Here is a 13,948-nt window from a genome sequence, read left to right on the forward strand (position 1 = left end):
AACGGAGTCGCAGGTTTCATGGCAGTGGTAGGATAAGGGGTTGAAGAGTTTGAGTCCGACCATGATCTTCCTCGAATCCTCTCATCTTTGTTCTTCGTTTAACTGATTTGTAGATCAAGTGTATGGATTTGGGTTTGATTTTAGGGTTTAATTCCAGTACTTTTTTTTGAGATGAATGGTGATGTTTGCCGGTGTTGGCTTGTGGACGGAGGTGACAGGTGGCCGAAGGTGGCTGGTTGTTGGAAGTGACTGGTGGTAGGAGGTGGTTAACGATCGGAGGGGTTGGAACTGATTTAAAAGGAAATTTTATTTTCTAAAAGTTATAATTAAAAAAATAGTAGATAAATTGTAAACAAATAAAAATAAATGAAAAAGAAAAAGAAAAGGGCAAGATAGTCATTTTATGTATGCGAGGGACAAAACATGCACCTTTTAACGATACGAGGGACGGTCCGAGTTAATTTTTGAAAATAGAGAATAAACGTGCTTTCTGACACATGCACGAGGGACGATTGGTGTAATTTACCCTAAAAAATAAAATTTAAGAATTCATTCAAATTTTTCAAAAAACATTAGGAATCTTGTATGATTTCCCACAGATAAAAATAAATATAGTAAATTATACGAATGGTCCCTATGGTTTGGGGTAATTTGTGTGTTTGGTCCCTAACTTATTTTTTTAACTCGGAAGGTCCATGTAGTTTGTTTTTGTTACGCGTTTGATCCCTACTGTTTATTTTTGTTACGCGTTTGGTCTCTGTATTATCTAAAAAGACTATTATTTAAAGATGAAAAAATGATGGGGTAGGTGAGGTAAGGTGAGGGGTGAGATTAGGGGTGTGTTTATTTAAATAAATTAAAAAAATCAAGGGCAATATTCTTTTTAGGTAAGATAGGGACCAAACGCATAACAAAAACAAACAGTAGGGACCTTTCGAGTTAAAAAAATAAGTTAGGGATCAAACGCGCAAATTACCCTAAACCATAGGGACCATTTGTGTAATTTACTCAAATAAATAAAAGGCTCACTTGACAAACAGCCCCCCTCCCCAAGCTCAAACTACACGAGGGTAAACGGGAACTTCTGTGGATCATGTTCACTATTGTCTATGAACGAATCTAATCCATTTTTGACATTCGAAAGCCAATCTGACCGATAATAACCCAGCAAACAATACAATGGAATCAGCTATTACGTGCCCTCACTATGTACCTGGCTTGCATCCGATTTTTGCATTTAGCAAATCGAAGCTGGGAAGGCTCGGTTTTTCTCTAAAAGGTACTCTTTTCTCCTTACATTATAACCCTAATTATATATGCTCTTTGAGACCAGGTCTCTGTTTTTAATGTCTGTGTTCGTTATATACACAATTTTATGTGCCTATGTTTTACACATGTATGTACTGATTGGGGTTTTTCATTTGGGTTGTTTGTGTTGTGATTATTTTGGTGGAAAGTAACTGATTCGTTGAATGCCTTTTTTATTTTGAACACCCGCTAAATTAAGGGATTCGCTGTGTTTATTTTGCATTTTCTGGATGGAATCTGAAAAAAAAAACAGCGTGTAGTTAGGAAGCATCATTGGAGGTAGTTTGTGGTTGAAATTGATAATCCTCGCGAAAGCCTATAGCTTTAAAGTATAACGTATTCGTTAAGTTGTGATTGGATTTAAAGACCCTAAAATTCTTTAGGGGTTGAATTCTGTAACTGTCAACATGAACATTAGGGCTGTTATTAGTGATGAGGATTTGGAGGGTATTTATGTCTTTTGCACAACACTATCCCACACAGTCCATTTAGATTCCTTAGAAGATTTGTTACATTATGATGAAGATGCTTTTCTTTGTTAGAACCTTAGATTTAAAATTCTTCCACTTTTTGTCGTTTATTTTTAATCTTGAAGATGATGGAAAAGGTACTGTTGTTTTCTGACAATAAAACATTTTCACTAAAAACACATTTTTATACAAAAACCAAAGTCTACAGTTTTGGAGGGCATTCATGTCAATGCCTAGGTATGCTCGGAAACAGAGAGTACAAGTTTTAAGATATGATATATTGAATAGGTAGAAGGCTAAATGTAATAGATAACAATGTACTTTCATTTATCCATATCATAGCATCTTCCTTTTATTTATTTTCTATTGAAGCATTGTATTTTCAACTTTTTTCTTATTAAAGCATTATAATTTAAAAAATACACCAATTAGAGCATCATACTTTCCATTTTTTCTTATTAGGACATTGGATGTTGAAAAATCTACCCAATTAAAGCACTACAAATTGCTTTGTATCTGGATGACATTCACATTGCTATAGTTGGGTAGATTTTTTGTAGTTCAATGTTGTAATGTGAAGAATGAAAAACAATTGAATGAAAGTATATTGTTGTTTTTTGCATTTAACCCTTGTTATTATAAAAGATGAGAACAAAGTGTGAAGTTCAAATGAAATATTTAATGTGATATCATTAAGTTATGAGACCAAGGCACTACGAAGAATGTATAGAATGGACAAGTCTCTACTCTCTATGATCTTATATCATCCCTAATTGCAAATTGTACAAAATAACATCGCACTTTCCTCCTTTTACCAATATAGGTAATGTACTTTATTTTTAAGCTGTAATAGCAATGAACTTACATTTCTTACCCATTAGGATTAGAACTTATAAAACGTCTTCCAAATTGTTTTCGAAAGAGAAATGTCTTCCAAAATTAGAAGCTATTTTTTTTGTCTTTTGGAAAAAGATGTCAAAAAGATCTTTTTATGTCTTTTGTCTTCTGAAAAACAGTATTTTCCTCAAATGTCTTTCCTCCCACTGACATAAGAGGTTTTGGCAAAAAACAAACACCACTTTAGTCTTAAAAAAAAGATTGTTTTTTAAATTCTTCATAAAAACACCTTTTGTGGTGGTGGTGTTGGTGGCGGTGGCGGTGATGGTGGTGTTGGTGTTGGTGTTTGTGGTGGCGGGCTGGTGGTGGAGGTGATGGTGGTGGAGGAGGGTTGAGGGTGGTAGTGGCGGAGGTGGGGGTTGTGTTGGCGGAGGAGGTGGCGAAAAAGAATTATCACATTAGGGTTAGATATTAGAAAATGTCTTCCAAAATCGAAAGCTATTTTTTGCCTTCCGGAAAAAGAGGTCAAAAATACATTTTTATGTCTTTTGTCTTTTGAAAAACAGTCTTCTCCTGAAATGTCTTTCCGCCCGTAGACATAAAAGAATCAAAAAGACTTTCTGACAAAAAAAACAAACACCACCTAAGTTTGTCATTATGAGTATAAAATAAATTACATTGCTATTATTGACAAAAAAAACGATATAACTACATGTCTACTATGGGTAAGAAAGATGAAGATAGTTAAACAAACCTCTAGGATTTTACAATATTCCTAGTAGCAAATTGTAGGAAATAGCAATGTATTTACTACTTTTGCCAATATAGGCATTAGGCAATGTACTTGACAATAACCATGCACTTACCTAATAGCAATGTACTTGCATATTTTATTGGTAATAGCAACATGCATATGTTTGATTATTGACAAAAGCAAGATGTAACATATAAAGTCAATTTCTGATGTTGATAGCAATATGTAAGTACGCTATTATTATGAATAAAAATATGAATAATATGTTGCTATTATGAATAAAAAAAGTAGATTGTTATTAAAGGTAAAAAGATACAAGTACGCTGCTGTTATTAGCATACAAACTTGTGACTGAGAAAACAATCTTTTGATGCAGCTTGTTAAATTTGGCAGAATTTGCAGATGGACACTTGTTTGCACATCCGAGCACCCTCCAATTTCCGATATCAAACATTAGAGCCGATGGAAATAGAAGAGTAAGATTTGCACAAAGAAATCATGATAGTGGAAGATCAATAAATGGTGATGATAACAAGACACCTCAATCATCAGAAGACAAAACGTATAATAAAGATGAGATTCTTGCACTTTTTAGAAGAATACAGTCTTCAATTTCCGGAGAATCCAATGCTTCAAAGGGAAGAACAAACAATGCATCGGCCGAATCGGTTTTAGAAGTTCTACGTCAATCCCGGAAGCAAATGAAAGGTACTTTTAACGATTTTGCCACTGAACTATTATTATAAAGTAAAAGTTTGGTGGCTAAATCGTCAAACTAGATTGTTTTTTCTGTATTTTGGCCTTTTTTCAAAACCGGGTAATAGTGGAAACTGGTTTTTTTTTCGACTATCAAAAAAAGTATAATGGTTTAATCACCATAGAATATTGTTAAGTGGCTAAACCGATAAGATGGTAATGCAAGATGCTACTAAAGATCTTAAGATGGTAAGTGGCTAAACTGTTTTTTTCAATTTGTTTTTTAATCAATTTAGCCACAGAACTATTTGTTTGGTAATTAAACCATTTTGATCATTTAAAAGAAATTGTTCCTGGTTACCCGCTTTTTATATTAATATCAGGGAAGAATATGAAAAAAAAAAAAAAAGACTACTTATTTTCACCATTTTATTGTGGGCTAATAACCTAAAAAGCACTATATTTTGTCACTATTTCAGGTTTAACCACCCATTTTTACTTTGTGTTAAACAAACCATCCCTTTTTGGATAAAAATTCTGTCGTGACCATTATGATATGTCGTTGCCCCCTTTTATCCAAAAATGGGTGGCTCTTTAACACAAATTAAAATTGGGTGGTTAAACAAGTGACAAAATATATGTTTTTATGTCATTATCCCTTTTATGGTAGGAATTAAATTATTATTCTTCTTTTGATCGTTTGGATAAGAATAGTTTTGATGGTGTTACTTTTGATATCATATCAAAGCAAAATACAAAGCAATACAAGTTACTTTTACCATTGTATGGATTTAGCCATCTTTTATGGATTTAGCTACTGAAGAAATATTATATAGTAATTAATAGAGTAAATTACACAGACGGTCCCTGTGGTTTGGGGTAATTTGCGTGTTTGGTCCCTAGGTTTTTTTTTTTAAACTCGGACGGTCCTCATAGTATGTTTTGGTTATGTTGTTGGTCCCTACGTAACATAGAAAGACTATTTTGCCCTTAATAATTTATTTTTTAATTTATTTATCCTTTTTATATTATTAATATATTAAAAAGATATTAAATAATAAATAAAAACAAAAGAATCCTTTGCATCCCCACCCCCTTCTTCACTGTATCCTCTTCCACCTTGTACATCATCACCAGCCAATATGTCCAGCAACCAGAAAATATCCCATCCCGTTGACCCCCAACAACCACCTTCTATCAGCAACTACCACATTGAGGAAAACTTATGAATCAAATCCAGAAAATCAAGAAATATCAAATTTGCAAACACCCAAATTGATTGGCTTTGCTTTGTTCTTCCAATTCCCACACCTCCATTATCTTGCAAAAAAAAAGCTGCAGCGAATAAGTAGGACCAAATCCAACACAGATCATTGGTTTCACATACATCTGAGAAATCGATTTTCAGACCATTGGTTTCAGATTGAGGTAAAGAGATTGAAGTAAAGTTGCCTAATTGTTTGTTCCCATATCTCTGAGAACCGTACGCAACCAAAAATAAAGAAACAAGAAAGACCAACACTCTTTCTCTTTCTCTCTACACAATCCCCTCTCTTCAAATCTTCCTCTTTCTTTAAACAATCGTCCTTCTTGCTAAGATTTATGCTTCGACCCTTCCCTTGCATATCTTAGTTTTTACTCTAGCGAACCTACTTCTTTTGAGTCTAAAAAACTCGGTAACCCTAATTTCTTTCGATTTTGTTTACCTCTTTGTACCTCAAACTTGAGATTCAATCAACTATTCAAATAGTTTGCGGATTCCTTTTTCCTACCATTCTTGAACTGTTCAATCAAGGCACCGGTGGTGGGTGGGACGAAGGGGTTTTCCGACGTTGATTTTCAAATCGATTTTGCTTCACGGTTTACAGACGGCAGCGACTTTGTACTAGTCGGGGATGTTGCAGATAGAAGGCACCGGTGGGTTGAGGATGGAGGCTAGAGGCGGTGATGGATATGGGTGGAAGTGGAGACGTGGGAGATGAAGTGAAACGAGTAGGTTGAGGATTTTTTTTTTATTTTTTGATATTTAATGTATATAATAATAAATATATTATTCATTAAAAATACTTAAAAATCTATAAGGGCATAAAAGTCTTTTTACTTTTGATAGGGACCAAACACGCAACAAAAACTACTATGAGGACTGCCTGAGGTAAAAACTAAAGTTAGGGACGAAACCCGTGGATTACCCCAAACCACATGGACCATTCGTGTAATTTACTCTAATTCATAAATGAAAATAAATCGATAAAATAGTAAAAATATGTAGTGCTTTTAGTATTTTGTGATAACTAGGAAAATTATTTTTTTAATGGTCGAAAGAAGTGTAATGATTTAATCACTATAGAACGCCGACTAAATCGATAGAATGATAATACTACTAATGTGTTTTTTGTTCTTTCGAGTAAATATTTAGCACAAACCCATCGCAAGATTGTAACATGCTGATAGAACATAGTTGTTTCATGATGGTTTAATCACCACAAAAAATATTTAAGTTGCTAAATTGATAAAACAATTAAAGTACAAGTGTTTCTTTTTGTTGTATTTTATAGCAAGATTGAAACATTTGTTTTGATGATGACTAAAACCCATATCCAAGATCCTATTTTTAAGTGAATTTTGTCGTTCAGGAAAGTCATCAAACAGAGAAGGGAGCATGTTGTCGGGTGAGTGGAAAAAAGAGGAAATTGTAGATTTTAAGTCAACCGATGCTAAAATAAGCCGCCCTCCCTCAAATTTCACGAAGAGGTCACCGATCCCATCAATAGAAAGAGTACAACAAGATGAGGTGAAGAGTGAGAGCGAGGGGCTTGAGACAATGAAACTTGCAGATCTTAAAGAATTAGCAAAATCTAGAGGAATCAAAGGCTATTCCAAATTGAAGAAAGCTCATCTCATCGACTTGCTAAGGACTGTATGAATGGAAATTTGGCTGTTATGTTAAGTTTTCTTGATCAATTTTCGTCATTAGTTTTTTTTTTTTTGTTGGATTCGTAGTTTGTTTTAAGGACTAAATGCAAGAAATGGCAATGTATTTTCATTTACGTGTTGTCTAGCATTTTCTTTTTCTTTCATTTCTTTCTATTACAGTGTTGCATATTTAATTTATTTTTCTTATTAAGACATTATAATTTGAAATTTTCTTTTATAGGACATTATACTTTAAAAATCTAGCTAATTATAGTAGTGAAAAATGCTATGTATTTGGATGATATTGGTAGAATTTTTAAAGTTACAGTGTTGTAATAGGAAAGTAGAATATTATAATATAAATAAATCAAGGCTTGTACATACAGAATGTGTTGGTTATATATGAGTAGAGAATGTGTTGGTTATATATGAGTAGACTGAAAAAAAAATTTAGAGTTATTTTTTATGGTGAGAATGAACCGGCCTTTAAGTTTTTTACATAGATGATTGATAGTGAGTTATTATCACATTTTTGTTTCACATATTTTATGTTGTCCAATTGACATGAGTTCCACTTCAATGTACGTAAAATAAGCTACAATTTGTTGTCTTCTGTTGCATAACAAGCGGGCTATAGAAGTAATTGGTTTCATAATTGTTTTTTTTTTTTTTTGGTTCTAAAAAACTTTGAACATGACTCTTTAAGGTTAAAATCTAATAAAGTTGTTTGCTATTATTTCAATTATTATTTGTACACAAATAGACCGTGATTATGTTTTTTAATTGGTTTGGATATGACTGTACATAAGTCATCGACAAAAAACAAAATAATGAATCTATAGAGTTAGACTTGCATTACAGACAACTTTCTTTCTTTGGTGTTTTCACCGATTATTTGTGAACATTTAGAGTCATAACACGTATAATTTGCAGTTTAAGGATTGATATACAACTAATCAGATAAAAATTTTGTACGTTGTTTTAGCAATATTCTATCTATTTTTTATTTTTCAGACGAAAGATGCAACTTATAATTTATTTTGGACCAGAATATGCATCGTAACCAAAGTAGGTTCCTAATATTTACAGTGATATTTTATTTTCTACCAATTTATGCAAAAATGTTTTAATCTCTTATAAAGTCACAAATATTGCAACCACGGTTATAAACATTCCCTATATTTTCTCCATTGTTCTTGTATTATTTCGTTGCCATTAAAGATTTGGCAATGACAATGCGACGTAGTTTCTCTCATCCGAAGAGTCCATTGGTATTCAGTCAGTTCCTTTATCCTCCTAATAGGCCACCAAGTACCTGATTTGACATTCACAATGGAGGTGAGTAGTTACATATACAAAGGAGGGAACTAGTCTCTTACGTTTACATTTCTAAAAATCTTTAGTTCTACTCTTTCATTTTTAATAAAATCATTCAGTCAAAAGCTATGTACAATAATTCGTATCAGAGCATTCGCCCGAGTTGACAAGATATGTGCCACACAAGATGAGGATTTGGAAGGCAACATTCAATCGGAAATTAGAGCTTTAAAGGAAGATTTTCAAAAAGAAATCATAGCTTTGAATTAGTTAATGGAACATCTGCTTAAAAGCAAGAATGAGCCAATAAAAGAGAGTTAATGAAGCAACATCAAAGGACGAGGAAGAATCAATAGTAGAGTTCAAATGCACAAAATAGTTCTTAGCAATCAAATTTTTAATCAACCTTCGTCTCTATTGGAACAGGATGTTTTACCCTAACATTGTACTTTTAATTCTTATTAGAGCATTATACTTTAAAAAAAGAAAAATATATAATGTCAAAAAAAAAGAAAGTAAGTAAAACACTATAATTACAAACTCAGTAAAATTTACAAAGTACGATGTCTTAGTGAGAACAAAAACTGTATTTAATTAAAAATACTTGGTACATTTCTTGAAAAATGGAAATTGGTTTTAAAAAACAAAAAAACGGCTAAAAAAGCAAATTAGGCAGATATTTTAATGTACGGTAGGTATCTTATTAAGAAAAATTGCATTTTGCCCTGCAACAGGAAGACATATTAGCAATGCTTGTAGTTTATATAACGAAGGACCATTCGTCAATCATATGAACCTCAACAGAAATCATAATGATTTCTTAATGTAAATTGAGCAGCAAAAAGGAAGTAGAAATAAGTTGTAATATATATATATATATATATATATATATATATATATATATATATATATATATATATATATATATAACCCTTGGAAAAAACAGGCGATTGGGATACATAACGAGGGTGAAGAGTGACTGACTTGGCGGCATGAGTGAGACGATCGCCAATTTCACCGACGGATATGTTGAGAACAAGTTTCTGAACCTTAATCTCCCTCATTGGATTCGCTTGCTTCCTCTCTGAAGCCTACAATACATTCCGTTTATTAAAATCAAAGTTTCTACGGAAGGAATTAAACATTTATTCGTCTTTACCATTGATTGTTGTTGTAAAGATGTGAGGCAGCGGCAGAAAGAAGAATGGAAGAGAAAAAGCGTCGGTAGAGGTAACTGGTCTGAGACGATGAACAATGCCTGTCTGTTAAGTTTTGTTCGGACTGCGATATGACAAATATACCCTTTACATAGGCAAAAATGGAAAAAAATTTTCCGTTGCCGGGACTTGAACCCGGGTCTCTCGGGTGAGAGCCGAGTATCCTAACCAACTAGACTACAACGGACTTGTTGTTAAATTCATACATAAGTTATTTCTTTGTGGGAGCGATTAGTATGTAATAATTTTTTTATCGTAATTTGTACATTTAAAATGTAATATTATACAACTCTACCTAAATTTTTGTAAATTTTGTGTATGAATTAATTTCCTTTACTCAATGATTATAAAATATCAATATAATAACATATTTCATTTAAATAAGGCAATATGCAATTTGTAAGCATTTGAACATATCTCGTGCGATTAGGACCGTAAATAAACCAAACGTTCGACAAACTGTTTGTGAACCATTTGACAGGAAGTTTGTTTATTTAATAAATGAACGAACATGAACACAAATTCTCGTTTATTTAGTTAAATGAATGAATATTAACAATGATTTTATTCGTTCAATTATGTTCGGAGTTATCTACAGAAAAATCTCAAATTTTTTTCAAAAGTTTCAATAAAATCTTAAAAGTTTTTTTTTTTTAACAGAAAAGTTCCAATATGTTGAAAAAATCATATAATCTATCATTTGCTGTTCAAATATAAAAAAAAGATTTTTTCGTTAATTTAGACAAAATATCAAAATATTATGACTTTTTTGTTTAAAAAAAAACTCTTAGGACTTTATTGAAACTTTTAAAAAAAGTTTGAGACTTTTCTGTAGATTACCCTTATGTTCATGAACGTTCGTTATATTTGTTTATGTTCATTCATTTTAGTTCATTTTATGTTCATATATATGCTTAATTGTGTTCGATTACATTACGATATTATATTTTTTTGTTTATGTTCATATATGTTTGTTTATCTTCATTCGTTTATGTTTGTTTAGCATGTTCACGAACATAAAACGAATAAACATGAACAATGTAATTTGTTGAACGAATGAACATGAACAATAAAACTTGTTCGCTTATCGATTCGTGTTCGTTTGTTTGTTCGACTAACTTAAATGAATGAACATAAACAACTATCATCGTTCGTGCTCGTTCGGTTCATTTACAGCCCTGCATACAACTCCAACTCATTTTTCTGTTTAGCCTAGATGTACACAAAGGGCTCGAACCGAATTCTGCGCAAACATCAATGGGTTAAACTCAGAGATGACTCTATATTTATTAGTGTTGTAAAATTTTCGACTAGGTCCCGATTAATTCCTAGGTGCCACATGAGTGACTAGAAGGCACCTAACAATTAATTTTTGCCTATACAATGAGCGAAGTACAAACTATTTGAGGAATTATTATTGTTATATTAATCATATTAACCTGTTTTGTTATTATATATGATATTAATTATATTTAATTCTTTAAAATTCAATGAATTAGCAATTGAGATTCCCTGATTAATCTCACGATTAATCCCCGCTTAACTGATTAATCCTTGCATCGAGCGTTTTATACAACCTTAATATTTATAGACCAAACTCAAAGTATTTTTAAAGCATTAAGTCATGAGGAAAAAAATAGAAAAAAATGACATCAATGTTTTTCTACATATTTTCTAAGAGTTATTTACTAGATATAAAGCATAACATGAATAAGAAAACAATAATGGTAGTGTATGATGTTTTTCTACATATTTTCTAAGAGTTATTTACTATACATAAAGCATAACATGAATAAGAAAACAATAATGGTAGTGTATGAATGTTAGTTTTCACATAATCATCTAGTGGTGTGTCTATGTTACAATTATTCAAGCTCTTTATTTGTATTGACACTAACTATATAGAAGTTATAACAGAACAATGAGTGCCTTTAATAATGTAAAATGGTGGCAAGATAAGCAACAAAAAGAGTTATTTAACGTTTTAGCCAAAATGCCACACAATATTTTAATAATCCAAGTTATTACCATAGCTCCAGAAAGTTGTTTTCCTTTTAATGGCATGATTATAAATTATGTTGGAGCAGGAAATGCTCTACAATGATGAATGATAGCTATGTTGGAAAAATTTCTTTGTGATTGTAAGCTTCTCCTATCTCCTATAAATAAAGATGGAATTGTCATTACTTTATGTATACCTCTAAAATATAGTCTCTCTAGTTAGATAGAGTGGTTGGAATCTCTTCCAAACCTTTGTTCTTCACTATAATATTTTGCTCTCATTATCTATATTATAATCAATTAAAATTTGCGATTTTATTCTTTCCCGCAAGGCGATCATCTCATGGGATCCTACAAATTTAAAGAGAACTGAAATTGATGATAGGTTCCATTCAAATGTTGGTAGTGCTTAAAGACTACAACTACTCAATTACTAAGAGCTAAGAGGATGCAACTCTTGAATATCTTTGTGTTTTTAAAGAGTGACTTTAGCAAGATCAAGTGGATCAAAAAACCGAAAATTCATAAGCATATTAAATACTATTATGAGATGGAGGGTATTTCGAAAACTCAAGTACCATCTCCAACCTCGAGTAGCCAAATGTCAAAATACTACAACTATGATAACTTTAATTTTTTCAATTTACCTTTCGAGTCTTTCTGATTTATTAGATATGTTTTTGTTGAGGATATTATGTTGTGAAGAATAAAAATGCTAAAAGTATCTTTGAAGTGATGATGATATCGAAGACTTTTCATGTAGTTTATATCGAAATATTCATTATTTCAATATATTTTTTTATTTCACGTAACAGTTTTATGTGTACTTAAACGTCGAAGTCTACATGTATATTTTGTGATAAGTTGAGGGCACTAGTATCACACCCCCAAACCAAGGATGGTGAAAACGTCCGGGGGTGCAGGACTTCGTGTATAGTATCATAACAACAGTTGCAATAGTGACTAAAGTAAACACAACTAACATAAATATAATTGAAAGAGTTACATCATTATATGAGTTTACATGTTTCCAAATCAATTACATTATGTTGACAAAAATGAAATGTTTGACGCCTTAACTGTGACAACCCGAAATTTATTCCGTCATATTTAACCCTTTCTTCCGTTAATAAGCCTCGTTTTATTTAATTGTCCGTAAACTTATGGACTGGTTAATTAATTTGGGACTTTTTGAATGACTTTATGAAGGTTGAAATAAAATAGAAACACCCCAAATTTTTCCTTTGAAAATTTTTAGTTTCAACCAAGTCAAAATACGACCACTAAATCGGGCGCAAACAAAAGCCCCGTTTAGCAGCAATATCGGGTAGATTTCCACTAAGCCCCAACTCAAACCCCTATATAAGGATGAGTGGAGTCAATTTGAGACTTTTTCACTCTCTCTCTCTCTCTCTACAACTTGTTTTCGAGCCAAAAACGCCCGTTTCGAGCCCCAAACTAGTAAGAACTCTATCCTAACTTGTTGTATAGCTTAGTTAACATGCAAATTCGTGTTTAAGACATCAAATAGGGGAAAAATGATGTGTTTACGGCCCAAGAACACTCTTGGACCGTGAACACCATTAAATGGGGGGGTTTTTAAGCCCCAAAACCCCTCCAAACTACCCTAAGGCTTAGATATGGCTAAATGACTTATGGGAACATACTTAGAACACTTTGAACTAAACTTTTGGGGAGTAAACTTGAGTTTACTACCCAAGAACATGCTTGGGCCGTAAACTCCTCCTCATGGGGAGTAAACTCAAATTCAAGTGTTAGAAATGCCCTCAAACACCTCCTATGGCCTTAGAAAATATCTAGAACCAACCCCCATTGAAGTAAAGACTTTAAACTTCAATAAATCCAAGGAAATAAGAGTTTACGGCCGTAAACCCCCTTAGGAAAGGTCCATGGGCCGTAAACTCCTAAAAGGTGCCCAAATGATGCCCTAAACTCCCCATTTGTCTTGGAAAAATGCTTATGATTTTAGTCTCTATCATTTAAGCCCTTTAAACACCAAAAGAATATGTACATAGGAGCTTACGGCTATAAACTCCTTGTTTTGGTCCGTAAACTCCTTAATTGGTCCATTTGATGCCTTAAATCCATTCATACACTTTATATTTGTACCTAGCAAAATTCCACAAGTGATATAAGACATTTTGTATTCTATGTTTGAAACATCCTCATCTTTTTCCGAGTCTATGATTTGTATTCTATGTTTGAATTTCGGGACGAAATTCCCTCTAACGGGGGAATGATGTGACAACCCGAACCTTTTTCCGTTATCATTAACCGACTTCCGTTAATAAAATTTGAATTTGTGACAACTCAAAACTCTTATTCTGTACGATTGGTCAACTTTATCAACATTAAACTCGATTTTGTTACCTTTTAACGCCGTTTAAGGGTTCTTTTTAAGTGTTCTAAGCCCA

General features: G+C 32.5%; 1 protein-coding gene, 1 long non-coding RNA gene and 1 other non-coding gene across 3 annotated transcripts; 1 reads left to right on the forward strand and 2 right to left on the reverse strand.

Moving 5' to 3' along the window:
• Positions 1 to 1,055: 1,055 nt before the first annotated feature.
• LOC145044732 (Rho termination factor) lies at positions 1,056 to 7,112 on the forward strand. The gene is made up of 3 exons (XM_078993221.1): positions 1,056 to 1,279; positions 3,763 to 4,077; positions 6,699 to 7,112. The coding sequence occupies exons 1-3, from the start codon at positions 1,180 to 1,182 to the stop codon at positions 6,986 to 6,988; spliced, it is 705 nt and encodes a 234-aa protein (XP_078849347.1). The 5' UTR covers positions 1,056 to 1,179; the 3' UTR covers positions 6,989 to 7,112.
• Positions 7,113 to 7,997: 885 nt separating this feature from the next.
• On the reverse strand, positions 7,998 to 9,562 carry LOC145000878 (uncharacterized). Its single transcript, XR_013661415.1, has 3 exons — positions 9,455 to 9,562; positions 9,280 to 9,386; positions 7,998 to 8,293 (listed from the first exon to the last, which is right to left on the reverse strand). It is a non-coding gene; the product is annotated as an uncharacterized LOC145000878 (long non-coding RNA).
• A 64-nt stretch (positions 9,563 to 9,626) lies between these two features.
• On the reverse strand, positions 9,627 to 9,699 carry TRNAE-CUC (transfer RNA glutamic acid (anticodon CUC)). Its single transcript has one exon. It is a non-coding gene; the product is annotated as a tRNA-Glu (tRNA).
• Between the last annotated feature and the right edge of the window lie 4,249 nt (positions 9,700 to 13,948).

This window comes from Lactuca saligna, chromosome 1, assembly GCF_052625555.1.
Source record: "Lactuca saligna cultivar CGN05327 chromosome 1, ASM5262555v1, whole genome shotgun sequence".
Lineage (NCBI taxonomy): Eukaryota > Viridiplantae > Streptophyta > Magnoliopsida > Asterales > Asteraceae > Lactuca > Lactuca saligna.